Source organism: Ceratotherium simum, chromosome 24, assembly GCF_057802395.1.
Source record: "Ceratotherium simum simum isolate JZ-2026a chromosome 24, ASM5780239v1, whole genome shotgun sequence".
Taxonomy (NCBI): domain Eukaryota; kingdom Metazoa; phylum Chordata; class Mammalia; order Perissodactyla; family Rhinocerotidae; genus Ceratotherium; species Ceratotherium simum.
This window is the reverse complement of record NC_141923.1, coordinates 10,421,837-10,445,147: the sequence shown is the minus strand read 5'-3', so window position 1 is coordinate 10,445,147 and position 23,311 is coordinate 10,421,837. Positions and strand designations below refer to the sequence as shown.

The window sequence follows — 23,311 nt, the reverse complement described above, 5'->3', positions numbered from 1 at the left end:
CAAGACCTCACATGAACCTGAGACTCTAGAGATTTGAGGGATTCAGGCAAGATGAGTTTATCCTAGTAAATGTGACCCAATCTTCTGCCACTGATGAAAGGGGATGTAGGGGAAAAGAAAAGGTTTGGAGTTTGTGTTCTAGCCCTGATTCTATCACTTTCTAGCTGTGTGACCTACGACAGGTCACTTAGCCTCTCTGAGCCTCAATTCCTTCATCTGTTGGGGAAAAGGGGGAATGATCCCTGCCTACCAAAGTTATAAGGATAAATGAGGTAATGTACACTATGCTTAACATGCATAGTTGCTGCTCAATAAATGCTCATTCCCTTCCCCCTCTACCTGATGGATACTGGGGCAGATGGGCAGCTCCGACTAGCCCCCGGAGCTTCCCCCTCCACCCAGATGCCAGGGATCAGGCACGGTCAACCTGCCCAGCCCCATCAGAGAGAAAAGCACTGCTCTCCTTAAATGCCATCTCTCGGCCTCTTAAAGACCCTCACATCCTCCTGCCTCAGGGCCTTTGCACAGGCTATCCCTGCTGTCTGGAATACTCATTTCCCTCCTCTCTCCAATGCACCTGGTTAGCTCCTACTGATTACTCTAATCTTAGCTTGTGAGTTGCTTCCTCAGGGAGACCTTCCCTGCCTCTGGACCAAAAAAACCCCCTTACACATTCTCAAGGCATCTTTCCTCTGGATTACTGATTAAAGTCTGTGTTCCAAGGAGTCAGGGTCCACATAATTTGGTTCATTGCTCTATCCCCAGCAGTGCTCAATACATATTTGCTGAATGAGTGAAATAACGAACAAAGGGCTCCTCCCCTTCCTGTGCATCTGGCCGTCTGCTCCTCCCTCGGTGCCCGTGGTGTGACCACGCAGTCACTCGCTGACCGCCGTCTGTGAGCTGTTCTCACTGACCCGGAACATCCGGTCTCCACTCATTAATGAACGCACGGAGCACGCCCCCTCAGTCCCTGCGCTCAGCTCTCCTCCTCACTCACGGCTTCCCGAGCTCCGCACAGCTCCCACAGCGCTGCGAGGCTGGCTTTCCCACGCCCCTTTCTCAGGGGGAGAAACCGAGCCTGTGGGAAAGGAAGCAGCCCAAGGTCACAGTCAGGCTCGAACCTGGCCACCATCCCACACGGCGTTTCTCGTAAGAAACAGCTGAACAGCAACAATGACAAGCGTCACCCTGGGCCTCTGCTCTCATTCAGCCCAGCCCTGTTGATGCTGGTCCCGCCCTGGCCCGGGGCCCGCATGGAAGCCACGCTGCTGCCCACTGGGGCTTTCAGGGGCTTCCCAGAGGCTTGTTGGGCCTCATTCTCCACCACAAAGATGCTTCCAGGCCATCACCGAGAGCTCAAGGCGCGGGGCAGGGGCTGGCTTTTCTTTGGCAATTCAAGATGGGCCAGCCCCAGCGCCCCTCACTAAACTTTCACGTGGCAACTTGTTCAGGCCCTGAAGGTCTGTCTGAGACTGTCGAGCCACGCGCAGGCTGGCTTCCTCTCCCTAGGTTTCCTCTAGGATCCCCAGAAGGGGGCTGAGTCTGGGGCCTCCCGCATTTCTCTGACTGCTCCAGGGAGTCGTAGGGCGTCCAGGGTTCCCAGGGCTGGGCCCTGCCCACAATGTCTTGGACATCTTCTTCACTAAGTTCTCAGGGCTAAAGCACCGATTATAGCCCAAGATTCACTTCCCATGAGGGCTCAGAGGCTCTGGAGAGTTCCCTCCCAGGGATAGGATGGCAGCGGCTGGGGAGGCCTGGGTTCATTTTGTCTCCTCACTGGGGTGGCTCTGCACACGATGGCCAGGCCACAGAACTGTATTTTTCCAGAACGCTGGGTTGGTTTTGGAGGGGACAGGAATGAGACAATGTGAGCTGGCCTTTGGGAGGTGGTTTAGTTAATTGGTGGGAAGTACCTCTGGATGAAAGGATCAGAGGGAGGGGTGATCTTGTCAGCAAGGACGGAGCCTCATTCAGGACCAGATGTATGGGCGTAAGGTTGCCTTCCCTCCTCTCCCTGTCCCTTTCCTTCCCTCATCTTTCCTCATCTGAGATTCATCCATGATCAGGCTCCTCTGGGCCTAGGACTAGCACCAAGGTGGGTGAGGGTCTAGGATGACCCAGAGGCATCCAGCTTGGGAAAGTGGGTGGTCATGATGCTTTTCACTGCCATGGAGACCAGAGTTTGGTTGCCTGTGGGGAATACAGTAAGGTCAGGTTTAGACATGCTGAGTCTGAGGGGCCTGTGGGACTCCCAAGTAGACGTCTAGCAGGTGGTTGGGCCTTTGGGACTGAAGCTAGGAGAGACCCAGATTGGAGATGGACCAGAGAGAGTGAGAGGTTTAGAGTCAGCAAATGAAAACACGCCAGGGATAGAGTGAGCCTGAGAGGGAAAGAGGCCCAGGAGGACCCTGAGGATACAACCATTTAAGAAAGAGGCACTGTATTTCCAGTGTCACTAAGCAACGCCCCACAGATTACTTATTAATTACAAAAGAAATGAGAGCAGCTTTACGGGGAGAAATCCAGCAGTCACCACCCTACTCACACGGTCAGAGTTAGCATCACCAATGTGGGCATATTGACGTTGGGTGTCTCCCAGTAAGATGCACTACGAACACAGCATCACAGTTCCAACCCCGAGGATCATCAGGGAGACCCACCTCCAGGGACATTCTATACAATATTGGGCCTATATTCCGGAAAGTCACCGTCAAGAAAAACTGAGGAATAGTTCCAGCTTAGAGGAAACTAGAGATGTGACAACTGAATGCAACGTGTGATCCTGGATTGGATCCTGGACTGAGAAAAAAAAATCTATAAAAAAGACTGTAAGTGGTATATTAATACAACGGAATATTATTCTGTGATAAAAAGAAATGAGCTATCAAGCCATAGAAAGACATGGAAGAAACTTAAATGCATATTGCTAAGTGAAAGATGTCAATATGAGAAGGCTGTACACTGTAGGATTCCAACTACATGACATTCTGGAAAAGGCAAAGCTATAAAGACAGTCAAAAGTCAGTGGTTGCCAGGGGTTGGGGGGAGAGGGAGGGATGAACAGGTGGAGCACAGGGGATTTTAGGGCAGTGAAACTGTTCTATAAGATACTGTAATGGTGGACACATGTCATTATACATTTGTCAAAACCCATAGAATGTACAACACCAGGAGTGAACCCTAAACTATAGACTTTAGTTAATAATGATGTATCAATATCACTTCAGCAGTTATAACCAATATACCATGCTAATGCAAGATGTTAATAATAGAGGAAACTGGGAGAGTGTGGAGAGGGGAGAGAGTTATATGGGAACTCCGTATGTTCTGCTTAATTTTTTCTGTAAACCTAAAACTGCTCCAAAAAAATAGTCTATTAATTCTTTTTAAAGACTATTGAGATAGCTTTAAATTTTTGAATATGGACTATGGATTAAATAACAGTATTTCATCAACACTGACTTTTATCCACACCAATTCTGATGACTGGAAAAAACAAAACAAAGAGAGAGGCCTCCACGATAGAGTCTGAGAAGGGCAGCCAGAGTAGTTGTGGGCAGGGAACCCGGTCATCAGCCCCAAGGCCGCCCACAGGTGAAGCAGATGAGGACAGAAATATGTTTACTGGGCTTAGTGAAGAGGGAGCTACTGGTTACCTCACTGCGATGAATTTTAGAGAAATTGGGGGGGCGGAAGGCAGGTGGGCTGAGAAATAGAAGGATGAAGAAACAGAAAGAACAGATGTAGATTACACGTCTCTGGATTTCAATAGTCAAAGACAACTTTCAAAAACTTGACGTCCCAAGTGTTAGCACTGACTCTTTCATAAATCTGTGATGGCCAGTCACTTCTGGGCTCTGAAGATGGATGGACAGACAGGGCCTCAGGGGTGACGTAGCACGTGGTTTGAGGCCTGTCCCCAGCTCTCTCCTTTCGAAGGTCAGAGACAGGATGGCCCTAGCAAAGCCCAGGCCCTTGACCAAGGAAGAACCAGATTTGACTGGCCCCCAAAGTTGCCCAATGAATCACAGGAAGATAAAGTTAAGCTACGTTCCCTCTGCCCCCCACCCTGATCAGGCCGATTGCCACTAATGGAGAAGGGGCCAAGAGGCCACTCTCCTCCCGCTAAAAAGAAGGTGATTGTGAGCATCAAAGACCAGCATAGTGTTCCACACAGCAGAACTAGCCCAGTGCCTAACACACAGTAGGGATTTTTTTTTAAACTCATAGTTATGAGAGAAAGTTATTATCTAACATGGAAAACTCGCTAATGCTTTCTGAGATTTGGTATTACAGTATTTCGTCTGATCTAAGACACTGATTGTAAGGTGCACCGTTATTTTACATACCACTAAGAAAGAAAAAAACCAAGATGGAGCGTCTGATAGGAGACTCCACATAAAGCTGGGGCACCACAGGGCTGCACCTTCAATGGAAACGAGGAAAAATCCTGCCTCCCAGAAAAGGGAAGCAGGGAAATCCAAGGTCTTATCTTGGCACTGGGTGAAGGGTGGGAAACAACTCTTCCCCGAGGATCTGAACCACAGGCTCGAGCTCCTGGAGGTTGGTCGCCTGAATTTACACTGTCAGTGTGGTCCAAAGGAAAACAAAATACAACACAACCCGCGAGCAGAGCATTTTAATTTAGAGAAATCTCGGGTGGATAGTGCCCTGGGTGGTGGAAGGAAGCAAACCCAAACCCTCGCCGGAAGCACTAGATTGTAATAAGACACCGAAATTCCAGAGACGTGAAAGGATCAAAAATTATGAGTCGTGAAACCTATGAAATATGGTCCCAGTAAATAAGATGCCACTCCCGGGTCGCTCAACCTCAGGATCTACACTCCGGAGGCCACAGCATGTATTGCATGGGAGGGGTTTATTCTTCACTCCTGCAAACTGGCACTCTGGCCCTGCCCTCGTTTACCCAGGCAAACAGAAGCATTTGCAAATCTGTTCTCCAACTCAAAGTTGGTCTCAGGTGGGACCACACCGCTTTCCCACCCCGCTTTCCGGGGCCAGCCCAGGAATTTAGTTGACTCACGGCCCAGTGCAACTTGAAAAGCAATTACTTTTCATGTGTCTGGATGCCGCAGGCAAACATATCCGGTGGCACTGAGCTGGCAAGTGTGTAGGCAGCTGCAAATTTAATAAATCTTAATTATTCTGTTTATACAAACAAGCAGGCTGAAGCCATTGACGTAGTTGGAGCATGCAATGACTTGGTGCACGGAGAGAAAAAAAGTCTAGAGAACCAACTGCTCATAAATAATTAGCTTTAGGGCAGGTTTTTTTTTTCTTCCCTTGGACTAAAAATAATATATGGAATGTTTTTAAGCTGGCAAGATTACAGCCTCTGAAGACAGCATCTATTTTCTACCTGTCAGGCCCGCATGTGTGTGTGCATACGTGCAGGTGTGTGCAGACCCCTACACGCTCACATACACACCTCAACCAGCAAAAACACCACCAGAACCAGACCGGAGGGAGGAGTCCCCTCCCCAGAAGTGTTACTGCTCCCTTTGTTCTCAGGAAGAGAAGCAGGGACAGCGTCTGCAGAAGTCTCCAGGGTCTTCATTTACGTGGCAATTGAGAACCCACTGTGTGCTGGATGTTACAAGAACTTTGCCCACCATTAGCACGGTGGACCCTCATTCTATTCATTGGAAAAGTGCGCTTAAGTGACCTGCCAATGGTCACGCACCCTGATGGCAGAGCCCTGATTAGAATCCAGACGGTAACACAGTGGTTCTCAAAGTGTGGTCCCCAGGCCAGCAGCATCTGCATCACCAGAGAACTTGCCAGAAATGCAGATTCTTGGGCCACCCGGACCTAATGAATCAGAAACTCTCGGGGTAGGGCACAGAAATCTGTGCTTAAACAAGTTGTCATATAAATGAGCCTGAGATGGCCTCTGTGTATTTGTCTCCAGGTTGTTGACTTCTTCACAATGGACTGAGACCCATGAGCTCAAAAGCCAGCCAGCACCAAACTCAAACGTTCACACATCCAATTGTTTTCAACATAGCCTGAATAAGCAGACTTTTTGGCCATTTAGAGCCTGCCTGCTTCGCATACCCCACAAAACCGTGCCCAACATCTGCCAGCCACGGACAAGATAAACCCTGAGGCTGTCAAGACCCCACGCCACTGCCGCCCTTCAGAGCTCCCTGACCAGAGACCCACCACTGTCACTGAGTGCCACCGGCTAGACTCTCCCATCATTCTCTCCACCCAGCCAGGATGCAGTCTACCAGGGCAGGTCTTTGCTCTTGTGTTCACTGATCTATCCCAAGGGCCTGAAACAGTGCTTGGCACAAAGTCAGCGCTCAGGAATTATTTGTGAAATGAATAAATGGACGAAGAGACAGCATATAGACACAGGGCTGTGAACACCCACATTAACCCGATTACAGGCTGCCCGGAACCTGAGCCTGTGCTGGGGGGCTTGTGTCAGCCAGCCAAGTGCCCCCCCTACTCAAAAACATTTAGTGAGTGCTCACCAGGTGCTAGGCACCAGGGGACGCAGACATGACAGCCCATGGACTCCGGCCTGGCAGCTGCATAGACGGGGGCTCCCAACCAGTGAGGGGCTTCAAGTGCGGGAGCTAGAGGCAGCCTGGACACCTGGCCCCCGCCCCCACGTCCCACCAGGAGTCACCAGGATGGACTGGGTGGGCCACCCTGCCCTCCCTGATGCTCTTCCTTATTTCACGAGGAGGCTCTCTGTTATTCTCCATCAGGGGGGAAACCAGAGCTCTAGGCTCTCTGAAGAACTACTACAAACAACAGTCCACACGATCTTCACAATTGGTTCATGAAGTAAATAAAGTCGGCATTGATGTTCCATTTTACAGATGGGGAAAGTAACTCCCAAGAGGCAAAGCAACTTGCCCAAGGCCACAACGCTGGCTGAGGCTGGGCCCAGAGCACAGCGGTGCTCTTGTGACTGCCCTGCCCAGTCCAGGGGACACCACTCTCCTGAGGATGGGAGACATGAACACCAGCTGGAGACCAAGGAGAAATCCTGCTGTGCCAAGCACCTGGAAACAGATTCCACGGCACGAGGGTTCACTCGTTATGAGCCAACATTTGGCAGGAAAACAGGTGTGTTCTCTTGAACAGGTGGCACTGGGGACATCCATTTACACTGGGCTTCTCCAGAAGCGAGGAGACTCACCAGGCCCCAGGGATGCTTTCTCCAAGGCACAGCGTGGAAGGTTAAGACGTGGGCTTTGCAGTCAGAGGCCAGAGACACTCAGGAGCCACATGTCTTCACTGAAAAGAATGGCCAATCTCGCCATTTCTCAGTTACCTCAGGCTTAAACTGGAGGGAATAATGCCTCGTGGGTGTCAACGGGACAGCTAAGTGAAATGCCCTAATCATCACCGTGTCAGTTCCTGGCACACAGCCGACAGTCAACACATAGCATCTAGAGTAATAATAATTATTACTCATTATTACTATTATTGTGGCTGTTATTGTTACTGCTTTGCCCTGCAAGCACCAAGGAAGTGGCTCTAAGCACATCTCAGTGGGCATAAGTGGAAACACCTGCCTGGTAGAACATGAAGGCACAACCGTCCCTTTCTCTCTTGTCCCCCACTGAGCCCGTATGCCTATCACTCGAGTGTCCACGTGGCCCAGTTTGCCTGGAACGGTCTAGGTCATCACAGTATAATTATTACTACTGTCCTGTTCACTCCCTACTGTGTCCTGGTTTTGGAAGAAAAATTCCGGGGTCCCCTGTCTATCACGCACCTGTCACAGCTGAGTACACTCTGCACACCACTGAGGCTTCCTGAGAACGTGGACCCCGGACCCAGCACAGCGCAGCCCAGAGCTGATTCCCCATAAATGTTCCTCAGACCTCATGGAACCTTCCAGAAAGCCCAGGCATCTGGCCCCAGCATCACAGGCCCACCAACCCTCCAGACGCCCTGCCCTCTCGCCATGGGGAGCAGATGGCAGACACGGTACCTTTTGGAATCCAGTCATCTCCCCTGGAGAACTCTGTGTCTGTTATTTTAGGGAAGGAGAGGAAAAGGGAAAAAAAAAGAAGTTAAGTGAGTGAAACTTAAATCCCAACAGAGCCTGTAATGGAATATTCATTTTGTCAGGGGAGTGTTTCTCTAAAACTTCTGGTCATCTGGACAGGCTGAACCAGCAGGTGATTCGATTTAATGAGCTTTTTAACACACTTTAGGCCCAGGTGGGATTCTGTCTGGGAAGGCCTGGGCCCCGGCCTGCTGGGGGCACGGCCACCTGGCTGGGGCTGGGCTGACACCTAGTGGCCGATACAGCGGTTTTGGGGCCAGCAAAACTGGAGAGTCAAAGCTTGGCGTCTGGGGGCTAGAGGCTGGAAGGGCCATAGGGGCCATCTCAACACCCCCCTTCTTGCGCTAACCTCTATACCTCAGTTTTCTGATCGGTTCTCAGAGAATAATAACTGTACCTCCTTTATAGGGTCGTTAGGAGGACACAGCATTTCATAAAGGCTATTATTATTAGTTTAGCTATTATTATTGTTTTGTGTGAGGAGACATGGGGGCCCAAAGGGGGAAGGAGTCACAAAGCAGGTTAGCGGAGGAGTGGGATTAGAGTCCAGAGCTCCTGGTCCCCAACCCAGCATTCCCTTCATCATGCCTCCAACACCAGGGTGTGTTTAATGCTGGCTCTGCCCCTTACTAGTTGTGAGAACTTGGGCGAGTTTTAACTCCTCGGAGCGTCCACTCCCCCTCTGGAGACTGGAGACACAATTACTCTGGCAGATGGCTGCTGCAGGACGGAGGGAGAAATGCACATAAAGGGTCCAGCTTGGCAGGCAGCAAAGCTGTCGTTATTGGAGCCCCAGCCTCACCAGGTGGCAGGATGGCCAAATGACATCCTGCAAGCCAGGCACCTAGGACCCATAAGTCTCCCTCTCCTCTCTGAGTGGTCGTCTCAGCCTGGTCTGTGGAGGCTCAGGGCAGAGTGGATGCAGGCTGATCTCTGTCTCCCCGGGGCCTGGCACCGGCGCATCCTCAGCACCTACCAGCAGGTGGCTGGAGTCCTTGAGTTTGGACTTGTACAGCATCCACCGGTAGCGCAGATCCTCCAGCTCATCTGAGGTCTCCCTTGCTGGCCTGAGATGAAGGAGGTTCTCAAAGAGATGCTGACCTTCTGGGACCCGGGCCTCCAGCTCCTGAGGGGAAAAGGCAACGTCACACACCTTCCAATGGCCCAGACGGCTCCACCTGACTAGTAAGGAGGAGCCAATCAAATTTCACTTGAGATGTGGCTGACAGAACACATCAAATGAGAATCCCATCCGGGCAAATTCAAGCCAAGGCCAGGCAACTGCTCTCTGGAATGTTACAGAATGGACTCCTGCATGAAAGGGGCAGCTGCATTGCTGACCCCCATGGTCACTTCCAACTCTGACATTCTAGATCCAAGTCCCCCAGAGGGGTTGACACAAGAGTTATCATCATTATAAAAGCTACCATTGTTGAACATGTCTTTCTGTTGGCATTTTTACACCTGGCAGATTGATGTTGAGATTGGGCAGACTTTTCTATCAAAATACAGTATTGTGTCACTGCAGGATGGCACCTTTTATCCTCAGGACTCCTGAGAGGCAGTGTGATGTGGAGGCATGAGCAGGGCTCTAAATCTAAGAGCCTGGGTTTAAAATCTGGCTTTGGATCTTGGCTCTGCCCCCTCCTACCAGCTGTGTGATATGGGGCAAGGTGCTTAGCTTCTCAGAGCCCACAAGAAGGTGAGCTCTACAGGAGCAAGGAGGCTTAACCTGGGGAAGTACAAGTCGTCTCTGAAATGGCGGGAGTTGGGTGGTGGCGGCAGGACACGAGAGGAGTGGCGTAAGATGAGGTAGGAGGGAGGCAGGAGGACTTCCTGGCCATGGGCAACTAGGCCAGTGGACGAAACGTCTCACTGAGGACAGAATATTAAAAAGATCTCAATGGCATCCAGGAGTTCACAAGAGAGTGAGGCACATCAGGGTAAAGCCCGGGACAGGCTGAGAACCCTGAGAAGTGAGCCCAGTGTTAGGGTCTACTCGTGCCCTTAGGACATTTGCCAATCTGGAAGGAACAGTTGTGAAACACATCTATGCTTCTGGCAGCCTCTCAGGGACAGGGACACAAAGGTAGAAGTCTGAGCCCTGCGGAGGTGGAGACTCTGATAAACCACTCCCCGCTTAGCTGAGCCTCCAAAGGGTGATTCAGAAGTAAACTAGGGCCCATGTGGATTTGCAGCCCAGCTCCAAGTCATCTCAGGGGTCCAGGGAGCCTCAAGCTTTGAACGTGGATTTGGTGGTTCCCAAATGATAAAGCCCCCACTTGCCTGGCAGTCGCAAACAAAATCCCCTCTGGAGAAGAGATGATCCTAAATATCAAATAACTCTTACCCCTATTTTGTCAAACACTATGTCCAGCACATAATTAAAGCAGCCATACACATACAAGACACCAAGACCAAGAACAGGCAGAAACATTCCTAAAATAACTTGAGATATTGGAATTATCAGACACACTCTGTAAAACAGCTATATGCACTGTGTTTGAAGAATTAAAAGACAAGCTTAAAAATTTCAGTACAGATCTAGAAGCTATGAAAAGTGACACAGCAAATCTTTAAAAGAAACAGGTAAAAATTCTAGAACTGATAAATACCATATAATAAATTAAGAACTTATTAGATATGCATAATAGCAAGTGAGGCACAGCTAAAGAGAGAATTAGTAAAGGGGAAGGTGGGTTAGAAAAAACTATCCAGAAAACAATATGAAAAGACAAAAGGATGAAAAATACATGAGAGGGTAAGAGATATAAAGCACACAGTGAGAAGGAATAACATACGTTTAAATGACATCACAGAAGACGAAGAGAAAGGGAACAAGGCAGAGGTGATGTTTTGAGAAATAATGGAGAATTTTCCAGAAAGACCCTAGACCACAGATTCAAGAATCCAGATGAATCCCAAGAAGAAAAATAAAAAGAAATTCAAACTCCAACATATCATAATGAAAATGCAGAAGAATAAGGAAAAAGAGAGGTAGGCTGCAGCCTGGTTGAGAAAGGCCTTGTGCGATAAACTCGGGGGGTTGAACACTAGACTGAAAGGTTTTCATCAGGGGAAGGACAAGGTCAGACTTGCAATTCTGAAGGGTCACTCTGGCTGCAGAACGAGCCATGACCTGGATGGGGGCCCAACAGGAAGAAGGGAGGCCAGCTGGGAGGCTATTGCCATAACCAAGGTCAACAGTGGTAAAGGCCTAGACTAAGACAGTGGTAGTGAGAGGGGACAGAAACAAAAAATTTACAGAAGGTGGAATCAAGGAGGGCTTCAGGCTAATTAGATGTGGGAGAGAAGGAGAAAGATTTGTGGTAGATGGATTGCAAAAATGGCCATGACTCCCCTGTCCCCCTTCCCTACCATGGTCCATGTCCTTTGTAATATGACTTTGCAGTTCTTCCCATCAAGAGGTGGAGTCTGTTTTCCCTCCTCTTGAATCTGGGCTGGCCTTGTGACTTTCTTTGTCCAACAGAACACAGGGGAAGTAACGCTGTGCCAGCTCCTACTCTAGGCATCAAAAGGCCTTGCATGCTCCCACTTGCTCTCTTAGACCCTGCCTCTGCTACGAGAAGGCCGGGCTGTCCCACAGGAGGGTAAGAGATGTGTGGTCCATCTCAGCTCATCTCCAACAGCCCACCAACCCCCAGAAGTAGAGCCACCCAGGTGACCTACCACTGAGGGCAAATAAGGGAGCCCAGCCAAGACCTGAAACACTGCCCAGCTGAGCTCAGCCTAAACTGCCAACCTTGAGAATCATGAGTTAAATAAACAGTTGCTCTTTGAAGCCACAAATTGTTAAGATGGTTTGTTACCCAGCAACAGCTAACTGATTAGAGGAGTCCTGATCAGTGGTGATATTTTCCAAGTTGGCGAATACAGAAGTAGGCTGAATTCATGAATGAATGAATGGCTCTTCTAAAGTTCTAAAATATCTGAACCAAAAAATTTTAAAAACCATGATTTATACACAAGCAAGAATAGCTTATGAACTATGTATGTACACTTTTTTTTTTGAAAAACTCACTGGTGAAAAACACCTCTATAGCGCAAACCCTCCGGGCAAGGGAACACACCTGCAGCCTTGTTTCTCTGGTCCTCAAGTCTTTGGCTGTGGCAGTTCTCATGGCGATGATTCTAACCAGCTTGGAATTTTCCAGCTGCAACCACTGCTCAAAGTTCCTCAGGAGTAGGGAGAAATCTTCACGGCTGCCTTCTTCCTGGAGCAGATCTGCCTGCAGGAGTGCACAGCATGGCCCAAGCATCAGAGGGGAAAACAACCCCCTGGCCACACGTCCTGGGGATTCCATCTGAGGCAGAGGGCGGGGATGAGGATGCCCAAAAGGTGATGAGACAGGCCTCGGGGGACAAACTGTGTGGCTCTACTCAATGTGGCCGTGTTTAGGGGCCAAAGACATTCCTCAATGCCACCTCCCTGGTCTCCTGGTGGCAGCCACCATCATCCCTTACCAGGATGGCTATAACAGTGGTCACCTTTCTGCCACTCTTGTCCCCCTCCAGGCTCTGTGGCCAGAATGATCTGTCTAAAATGCAAGTCCATTCATCTGAGCCCCCGCTTACACACCTTGGTGGCTTCTCACTCTCCTTGCTGCGCCCTGAGAGCCTCAGGTGCTGGCTCTGCTGACTCTGCAGTGTGTGCTGCCTTCCCCGTTCTCTGAGCCCGAGCCCAGAGACACGTCTTGGTCCCTGGCACTTGTGCTCTCTCCCTCTGGGTCTCTGCCCACGTTGTCTCCTCTGCGTGGAACGCATCTCCCTCGGCTCCTCTCCTCACCCCTACTCAGCCATGAGGATTCCCCTGACGTTTCATTTCACCTGGGAGGGCTCTGCTACCCCAGAACTGGGTGTCAATCACTCTGCAGCAGGCTCCCATAGCATCCGGCCCCTCTGCTTTTTGTAAACCTTTATTTAATGGCCTGTGGTTCCCACTTCTTTGCTCCTCAAAATGTACTCCGAGGCATAGGCATCACCTAGGAGCTTGTAGAAATGCAGAATCATGGGCCCCACCCCAGACCTACTGAATGGGAATCTGCATTTTAATATGATGTGAAGGCACATTATAATCTGAAAAGCTCTGTGCTGGATTCTATGTTCTCTGAGGGTTGGAGGTGTGTCTGTCTTACTCACAGCTGTGTCCCAGTTCCGAGCACAGTCCTCAGAACGTAGTAACACTCACTAAGTGCTTTTTGGAGGGAGAAATAAAAGAAGGAATGGGAGAATGAATGAATTGATGTGTTGTCTTTGAAGAACAAGGAATGAATTTTTTTCAGTGTTGTTCCTTTCTTTAAAGGCAGTGAGGGGAAGGGATGGATGATACCACGTAGTTAGATTAGTTCTTTTTACAAAATACAACACAAATTATGGCACACAAAAAAATACCCGTCTTGTGTGATTTCAGTTTCCATCTGGGGCCAGCAGGAAGCCTCCAACCCCGAGACTCCCCGCGCCGCAGGGGTGGCTGCCGGGGTTTCTGAGGGTGAGGGCCTGTCTGCCCAAGGGAGGACAGTGACCTTCCCCAGGGGCCTGGGTCTGGGGTCTCTGAGTCCCTCTGTCCAGTGGCATGAGTGTTCCTTGGGCCACAGCAGGGGCAGGCTCAGCCGAGACGGGGGATGTGGCTGTCAGGAGCTGCGCACATGGCCCCAGGCGCAGAGGGGGCTTTGCTGGAGACCCCCTCCCCCATCACTTGACTAGGGACCTGGCCTCTCCTCAGAACCCCTCTAGACAGACTCACCTGACGGCGATGCCTGGGAACAGGATCCGTGGGCGTGATGAGAAATCCAGTCTTCGGGATGTTGTTGGTGAAAATCGTTTTCTTCCCTGAATCCACTTCTGTCCTCTGCAGCTGCTGGTTTCTGATGAGGCTGAGAAGACAAAATTTGCCCAGTCAATGCGGTCATGCGATGGGGACTCACCAGGTCGTGGGAGAAGTAATAGAATTGAGCATCGTGGAGCGGGAGGAAGATTCTGGTCTTCACAAGGCGGTGTCTGTCCTTCAGGTTTGTCAGAATGTTCCCAAGGCACGTGCGTTTCCAGTTTCCTACCTGAGACTCACATTACCATCATTAAGGTGCATGTACCCATTGACACAGCTGAGGCCCGAGTCAGAATGGGCCGGAGGCTAACTCCCAAGCTGGGCCATCTGCCTGCTCCTCCTGCCCCTGCTAGAATTACCAATTGGGCTAGACTGGAGATGCCCAGAGGCGCCTGGCGCACAGCAGAACCCCAGCCATCTGTTCTAGGAGCACCACTGAGCCCTCCCCTGGATGGGAAGGGCGTGTTGTCCCAGACAGGCTCAGGGCCAGGAGACCCTCTCACCTCAGCAGGCTCTCCTCCAGCAGCCTCAGGGCCTGCCACGACACCTCCAGCTCCTCCAGCTCCTCCTGGACCACAGCAGCCCCCTCCAGAGAAGACTTCTCCATCACCAGCCAGCCGTGCGCTTTGATCAGGGGCAGCTGGGCCTCCTTCTCTGGGAATTCAGCCAGCAGCCTCTGCAGGACACACACATACACGCACAGTGAGGTCCTGGGGAGGGGGTCTTTGCTCCCTAATGTGGCGCTCTGGCCTCTCAAGCCTGCTTTTCAGGATGGAGGGGAGGAAATCAGCATCTCTGTGGGAAAGCCCACTTACCTCCACTTCGACCTCTCGGGACTGGGCATCCCACGGGCCTGTGTCCCCCCGGTGTGACTCCAGCTTCTGAGTGACCACAGCGATCCACTGTCGCAGCTCCAGCAGCTCGTGGCTGAAGGTGCAATGTTCCTGCACGCTCTGCCGGCACCTGTCCACGAGGTCCTGCAGCACAGCCCCGGGGGGCCAGGGCACCCTGAGTGCTGGCCGAGGCTGAGACCCTGGGCTGCCCCACCCCGCAGGACCCCCAGATCTGTCCAGGCCCTGGGGCAAAATGGCCCCAGGGCTCCCAACCCCACAGGAACACGACAGGCTGGTCTTCCCTGCTCCACAGTGCAAGGAATTTACCCCAGGAAGATCAGCTCTGGTTTACTTTTATGGAAAGTTCCAAGTCTGGAGGAGGGTGTGGGCAGTCCGAGCTCTGGTCCACCACCAGCGTGGGTATAAATTAACACAACCACTTGGGAAAACCATACGTTGGTATCTACCAAAACTGGACTTGGCATCCTACGACCCAACCATTTCACCCCTGGGTGGATACTCGATGGATACGAACATATCTTCACAAAAGGCGTGTGTGTGGTGTTGCTTGTAATAGCCCCAAGCTGGAAACCAGCCCAGAGACCACCGACAGGAGAATGGATAAACACGTTGAGGTATATTCACATAATGGAATATTTTACAGCAGCAAGAAGGAGCAATCCACACAACAGTCTAATGCACCATTAGATGAATTTACAACCATCACATGGAGAGCTAGAAGGCAGACACAAAAGAAACACTCTGTCCGATTCAATTTAAATAATGTATAAAATCAGGCAACCCCAACCTATGCTGTTCCAAGTTGAAGGTCAGGTTACTGTCAGGTCTCGAGGTGGTGGGCAGTGGCTGTAGGGCACATGAGGGGCTGGTATTGTTCTGTTTCATGATCTGGGTGCTGGTAACACGGATGCAGTCAGTTATTAAAAATTTATCAAGCTGCTCTTTTAGATGTCCACTTTTATGTATGATTATAGTTTGATAAAAAGTTTTTAAAAATAGTCTTGCTTTTTGTCCCCTCCCCTGGGTCAATCAGGGCCTTGTTCTCTGTCTCCATGAAAGGTGGGCTCTGTATCCAGCAGAGCAGCCATTCTCCATCCTCATGGTCACCCAGCCTGGGACCCTTGGAGGCCCTCCCCCTCAGCCCACCACGGGCCAGGCAGACCCCAGTGTCTGTCGTCCCCTCTCGTGCTGTGATCCTCAGCTGAGGTCCTTGTGGGGTCCCTGCCTTCCTGCACTGCACAGACACTGGCTGACACCACGGGATGCCAGGCCCCCGAGGAGCTGGGGACACAGAGAGAGTGCAGTGCATCTGTCCTCCACAAACCATTGACCAGGGCCTGGAAAATTCTCTAAAATCCTCTTCTCTGCGCTGTCACTACCACTGTCCCCTCCTGTCCCCGGTGCACCAACATCAGACCCAATGCTTTCGATGGCCCCTGTTGCTTGGTGTCGTACATGCTCCCAGGGGAACAGGAAGATTGCCTGGGCTGGGGGGTGGACTTATTAGAACTTACGAGACTGAAAAAGCCCTGAGTACAAAATAATAAAAGAATGGCAATACTTCTTTAAAGAGGTATCTAAACCATAAATAAAGAAGTGTGACAGAATTGGAATATCACTATTTTGCAGCCCCTAATGATGCTCGGTTAACTCTTCTAACTATTATCACGATCAGTCTGGCTCATGATTTGATGTGGGCATTAAAGCTGACAGTTGCTGCTTCTATGGGCTCTGCGGGCTCCTCAGAAGCAGGGACAGGATTCCTATGTCTCTATGCCCCCTGCCTCCACCTTGAGACCACGAGCTGCTAATTCATTAAATGGAATTAAATGAATTCATCTAGACCTTACGCCTCACTCAGACCAATGGGTCTCCGCAAGTGGAGCCAGGTTTCCTGGAAACCCCCCGGGGGTTTTGGTGGCTGTGATAATGATGGGGTGGGAGGGGGTGATACAGCAGATGCAGTGACAGTGATGGGTGCTGCCATCCCACTCTGCCACAGACAGTCCACAACATAGAACTGCGCCACATCCCACAGGTTTTCTCATGACCTGTATATTGGGACTCAAGCTTTGCATCTTACTCCAGTTAACATACAAACACCAGAGGTTTCTGGAGTTTTAATAAACATGCTGTCTTGTCCAGGAATGCATCTATTTTGTAAACTGATGGCAGACTGCGCTTTGGTTTGACTGAAACATTACCAAGGGCTGTGCACATTTCAGTAAATCTCATCACCAGAGGCGCAGCTGTGCCACGTGACTCGGCATTTGTGGGTGTCACGTAGAGAGGGTGTGTTCTGACCACCTCCTCATGTCTTTGGTGTGGCCATCGGGGAACATTTACATATCGAAAGACATTATGATAATTACTTTCTTTTTATTTCTCCTTTCTATTACAGAAACGGCATTATATTAAATTTTTAGATGGTATGAGTGACTTATACGATCTATGAATTTCAGGATTGCAAAGAGGATGTTAAGAGTACTTGTTATTAAAATAGGGCACGCAGGGCCCAGTAGGGTGGAGAACATTGCCTTACACTGAGTTTGCTTGAGGCGTGGCTGCCTGAGAGCCGGCTTGGCATTCCCGGGGGAACTGTGACAAGCAGACCCAGGACTCCATCAGAATCCGCGTCAGGGTGGGGCCCGGAGCCTGCATTTCAACTTGTCCTTGGGCTGCTTTGGAAGGAGCCTCAGCTCATTCCCACTGCTGGCAGAGGAATCCATCCTGTGCGGACACAGGTGGCCACCAGAGGGCACTGCAGATGAGGCTCTCGGCCACCAGGACACAACTTTCAGCCTGGTCTTCAGGCAGCAAAGATGACCAGCCCACTGCCTGCCTGGCTCTTGTTAGGAGAAGAGGCCCCTGATCTGTCCTTTGACTCCTGGCACACGTGGAATTGTCTATTTACTTGTTGGCTTGCTGACTCTGTCCATCTCCCCACTAGAAGGAACCCCAGGGAGAGCAGGGGCCTTGGCTGTCCCCCTCATGCTGCCTCCAATCTTAGGCAAAACACTGACAGGCAGACAGAAGGCACTCAGTATCTGCTGAATGAATGAGGAAGGGAAGAAAGGAAAGGAGAAAGAAAAAGAAGCAATGAAGGGAGAGAAGAGGGAGAAAGTCCCCAGGAGTGTCGGATTCCAGGGATCTCTGGCACAGCACAGGCCCTCCGTCGGCCCCTTACCTCCAGAGACCTCTGCAGGGCCTGGTACTCGGCGGAGAGCTGGTCCATTTTGTGCTGGTGGTTGGGGTTCCCCTGGACGAGAGGCCTCACGGCCTCCACCTGCATCCCCAGGTCCAGCCCCTCCTCCTGCAGCCCCTGCAGTGGAGGAAGGAATGAGGGGGTATCTACTCTTGGCGGGGGGGCTCTGAGTGGGAGGGATGGGAGGGTCCCGGGGTGGTGGGGCTCCTCCTCCCCAGCAGCTGCACCATATGGCCTTCTGATGGGCCCACTCTCAGGGCAGGTGAGAATTTTAAAAATGAGATGCAAATATTCTGAGACACCATGAAAATAAACTGCTCAAGACCAGAAGGCACCTCTGGGAACAAACTTTTGTCTGGACTCTTACATGATGAGCGCCCCTCGTTATGAAGACTCACATCCCAACTTTAAAGACCCAAATACACCGTTTTTAATATTTTCCAAACAACACTCTCAATTTATCTACGAGCTGTGTTTGGGTTTTAGAAAGATAAGTGTTGTATCACATGCATTTTAAAAACCAGCAAGCTCCTGATCCAGCCAACAATGATCAATGATCAGCCTATTCACAGTCTACAGGTGTTTTATCTATTTATTTATTTTTTTATAATTTTATTTATTTATTTATTTTCCCCCAAAGCCCCAGTAGATAGTTGTATGTCATAGCTGCATATCCTTCTAGTTGCTGTATGTGGGACGGCCTCAGCATGGCCGGACAAGCGGTGCGTCAGTGCGCGCCCGGGATCCGAACCCGGGCCGCCAGCAGCGGAGCGCGTGCACTTAACCGCTAAGCCACAGGGCCGGCCCAGTCTACAGGTGTTTTAAAACATTTAGTTTTAATCCTCACATTGGTGTATTTAACCTCTAGGGCCTCTAGTCTCATTAGGAACACTTGGTAAAGCAATTTTAAAAACAAATATCGACGCAAGACTTTGTAACCTTGAAGTAAACAAAAGGATAGCTTCTCATTTTGTTAGGCTCAAGAGTCAGTAATTTGGAAGGGCTAAAGGCCCTGCTGAGGCCAGGAACCATCATAAGAATCAGCAGAGATTCTATTAAGACAAAAGGTCAGATCTCAAGTAAGGGTGTAAATCCTGGCTCTGGCCGGCTGCTGCTCTGCCGGTCATGCCACAGGAGGACAGTGGCTTCTAGGCGCAGCTGAGCCCCTGAGCAGAGACAACTCTGGCCCCACAGACCCCTTACCTGCAACCTCAAAAGCTGGGCCTGTTTCCCAGGAAGGTCCCGCTGAAGCCCATTCTCGGCTTGGACTCTGACTTGGAGGTCCGAGAGCTTCCTCTGCAGGGGCTCGAAAGCAGCCCCAAAATCTTTGTACTGAGCGAGCAAGCTCTGAAGAGACACAGAACGGGCAGCACACACATTAAGAAATTTCCTCACAGGCGCCCTGTTGTATAACCTCACACTCACAACCCAGCTGCCCTTTCTGCAGCCTTCTCCTGGCCCCCTCATACTCACTCAGGCATTCCCCCTCCAGGAAGCCTTCCTGGAGCCCTTGATAGGGTTGGACACTGCTCCTTAGAGTCACCATAATGTCCCCACATAACAGTTGTCCTGCCCTCTAGAACAGGGGCTGGCAGACTACATCTCCTACCACACACCCCAAATCCCACCAGAGGCCTGTTTTTTGTAAATAAAGTTTTATTGGACACAGCCACGCGCATGCATTTCCGGCTGCTCTCATGCCGCAGCGGCAGAATTGAGTAGCTGAGCAGAGACCGTCTGCCCTGCAAACCCTAAAATGTTTGCTAAGTGTTTGCTACTTGGATTAGATGAGATCGTGGATGTGAAGCTCTTAGCAAGTGCCTGGCCCCTTGTCGGTGCCCCATAGATCACAGCCATTATCATCATTAAATGCTCGGCAAATATTTGTCGCATAAAAGCATAAACTGTCCACAACGTGCCATGTTACGTCTTTGACTGAGTGTAGTCCTTTAGAAATGTGTCCCTGGTAATAATATCTTCCAGCTCTCCAGTGGTTTAAAGTCTCCAAGTGTTTGTCTCTGCATTTTCTTATCTGACACTCCCTGGCTCTCTGCGGAGGACAGTACAGTTTGATTGCAGTGTAGACAGGGGATGTGGGGGCAGGGGCTGAAAGTAGACAGGTGTCTAGGAGACCAGGTGGAAGGATGGTGCCATAATCCTACCCAGTTTACAGGTGAGGAGCCGAGATTGTGGGGGATGAAGGGATATGCCCAGAGCCACATGGTGGCAGGTGCTGGAGTGAGATTAGAGTGCAGGGCCGCCCACCTCCCGGGAAGGGTGGCCCCAGCGCCGTGGCCGGGCTCGAGGGCTGAGCAGACAGCCCGGGATGCTCACCTGCAGTTTGCTTTTCCTCTGCAGGAGGCTGTTGTGCAGCAGGTCTCTGTCCCTCACGGAGCTTGCCACCTGCTCCAGGAGGGCGGCGGCTCTCTCCTGGCCAAAGACGCTGCTCAGCAGGTCTTTCTTCAGCTGCAGCATCGTCAGCTGCTCTTTGAGGCGGGAGCTCTCCGCCAGGGCAGCCTACGGGAGACAAGGCCTCCATTAACCACAGAGCACAACAGGGCAGGACGACGCCTGCAGACAGCACCAGGAGCACACCTGTTCTGGCCCCAACTGCTTAGGAGGCTGCGCCTTGGCGCTGGGTTCCGAGGAAGCAGCAGACAGAAGGAGAGACAGGACAGCAGGAAAGCACCGGGGAGGCCCTGAATTTCAGGGTCAACTAGATTCCTCTCTCACCCCCCACATCCATCCTACCATCAAAGCCCGAGCAAGAATTCTACCTCCCACAGGTCTCGGAAATCTGTCTCCTCTCCATTCCCACTGCCACTGACCATGGCGCATATCCTCAGCCTCGCTCACCTGGACCACAGCAGCTCCTGACTGCCCACGGCCCCTCAGCTGCCCCCCAGAATCAATGGTCCACACTGCAGCTAAACCCAAACCAAATCAGTATGATCCTCTACTCAATGATTCCCCATCACCGGCTGCAGTGAGCCACCCCCCAGGCAGTGTCTGGGACATACTGGGGGGGCCAAGGGCCTATGGGACACGATCACTGGCAATTCAGGAAGGCACCCCAGAGGAGGTGACACCAGAGTGGAGTTGTGATGTGTAGGAGCTCACCAAGCAAAGAGAGGACCTAAAAGGGACTTGTGTGATGAGCAGCTGGCTCCCACGCAGCCTGAACTCTACACAGCCCAGTCTCCACCTCCTCCAGGAGGCCTGCCCTGACCACATGCCCAGGCAAGACTCCCTCTTCCTGCCCCAAAGCCCAGGGTCCGGCCGCAGCCTCTGGCTGATCAACCAGTTGTTTAGGATAAGCATCTCTTGCTGCTCTGAGGGCCCAGGGTCCTGGGACCAAGGGTTTTGTCTTCTGCTGGCCAGAGTCCTTCCATTTTTACTGATGATGTTACTGAGACACTGAGCTAGGCACGGGGCTGGGAGCGGAAGAACAAAGACTCCGACCCAGGGAGGTAACTGCAGTCCAAGGCAGAAAGTGATCGTTTTCCTAAGCAGCTTCAACCGAGTGCTGTGGGTGCTCAAGGCAGAGATGGACACTCCAGGTTGGGGAAATCTGAGAAGGCTCCTCGGAGGAGGCCATACTGACAACAGCCCTGGAAGGGTAGAGGGCGTCCTGGACGAAGGGCAGCATAAACACGGCCGACACAGCTGGGCTGGAGTAACCTGCAGATGAGGGCATGTGCTTTGCCATCAGCCACACAGAGGTCAAGCCTCGGTATGTAGGGGGTCACCTTCACCCCCTTTTCACTAAGCCCAGACACAATATCAAGGGGGTTACGAATTCAGGCTGGGGAGTTGTGATCATGAGTTTGGATTGTATACTAGCTGGGAGGCCTTGGGTAGTTCATTAAAGCACTCAGCCTCAGTTTCCTCCTCTGTAGAATGGGGGTAGTCAGTCATACCCCAGCTCATGGGGTTGTCATGAGGCTTAAACAAGACAATGCCTAGAAAGCATTTAACGTGGCACATGACCCACAGTGAACACACAACAACACACAGCTCTTCTCAGCTGTTGTTATTTAACCAGCTGTTATGGGTTGAATTGTGTCCCCCTAAAAAGATATAATGAAGTCTCAACCCCCCCCACACACACTACCTCAGATCTTATTTGGAGACAGGGTCTTAACAGAGGTAATCAAGTAAAAATGAGGTCATTAGAGTGAGCCCTAATCCAATACGACTGGTGCCCTTATTAAAAGGGGAAAATTGGACCCAGACACACACGCACAGAGGGCAGAAGATGTGAAGACACGTGGGGAGAAGATGTCCACTCGATGACAGAGGCAGAGATGGGAGTGATGGATGTACAAGCCAATGAACACCAAAGACTGTCAGCAAACACCAGAAGCCAGAAGAGGCCAGGAAGGATTCTCCCCCAGAGCCGTCAGAGAGAGCCAGGCCCAAGTTGGGGGGCTCAGTGCTCTAGTTCTAGAGGAAATTTGCAGATCCATAGCCACTCTGGGGCTCGATGCAGAAGCCGAGTCAAGGAAAGACAAGGCTGGCAGCTTGAGCCCCGGCCCATGAAGTCCATCCCACGTGGGCAGGCTGTGGGAGTGATGCAGGCCATGCTCCCAACCAGCAAACAGTGGACAAAAGTGCACACACCAAAGGCCTGGCCCCACTCGTTCCAACCCAATGCTCCATGAAATCCTGTGCTGAAAGTCCTGAGTCCCACTCTAGAAAGACAGTACCTCTCCCCCCGGCCTCAAGGAGGCCCCAGTTTGTTTTCTACCCCAGTGGGAAGGACAAGACAGAAATGTAATCATGACACTGTTAGGGCGAGCACTTGCTGTGGAGTTAGACAGGCCCGGGTCAAAGCCAGCCCTGCCACTTAACGCTGTGCAACCTTGAGCAAGTGGCTTCCCCTGAGACTTGGTTTCCTCAAAAGTCAAATGACAATAATAAAATTGTTCTGCAAGCCTCATAAAGCTGTTTCCAGGATCCAGTATGAAAACAGAAATAAGGACATTAGGTGAGAGTCTATAACCCACTGTACTGGCCCCACCTCTGCCTCTCTTGAGTAGTACGATCTTGAACAAGCACCCTAACTTCTCCCTGGCCCTGATCCCTCATCAGCAAAATGAGGAGAATGGTAGAAATGGAGACAAAAATCCCTGTACATAGATATTCAACATACATTAATTATGACAATGAAAACTGGAAACAACCTAAATATTTAATTGTGGATACATTAAATAAACAATGGCATACCCCTGAATGGAATATTACGCAGCCATTTAAAGTGATGACTTTTTGGAAGCATTTTAAATGACGCTGAGAAAAACTCATATATGTCGACTGAAAATCTCAGAATATACAACTATATA

The 23,311-nt window shown here is 50.9% G+C and overlaps 1 protein-coding gene across 2 annotated transcripts in view; it reads right to left on the bottom strand.

The window, feature by feature from the left end:
- SYNE3 (spectrin repeat containing nuclear envelope family member 3) overlaps positions 1-23,311 on the bottom strand; it is a 99,529-nt gene that overhangs the window by 10,612 nt on the left and 65,606 nt on the right. For both annotated transcript variants that reach the window (XM_087447983.1, XM_087447984.1), the window contains exons 9-17: positions 20,301-20,483; positions 19,170-19,313; positions 17,949-18,083; positions 14,723-14,884; positions 14,411-14,583; positions 13,827-13,956; positions 12,154-12,312; positions 9,039-9,188; positions 7,985-8,023 (exon numbers count right to left, since the gene is read on the bottom strand). In XM_087447983.1, the coding sequence (XP_087304109.1) occupies positions 7,985-8,023; positions 9,039-9,188; positions 12,154-12,312; positions 13,827-13,956; positions 14,411-14,583; positions 14,723-14,884; positions 17,949-18,083; positions 19,170-19,313; positions 20,301-20,483 (1,275 nt within the window). The remainder of the gene's footprint in view (positions 1-7,984; positions 8,024-9,038; positions 9,189-12,153; positions 12,313-13,826; positions 13,957-14,410; positions 14,584-14,722; positions 14,885-17,948; positions 18,084-19,169; positions 19,314-20,300; positions 20,484-23,311) is intronic.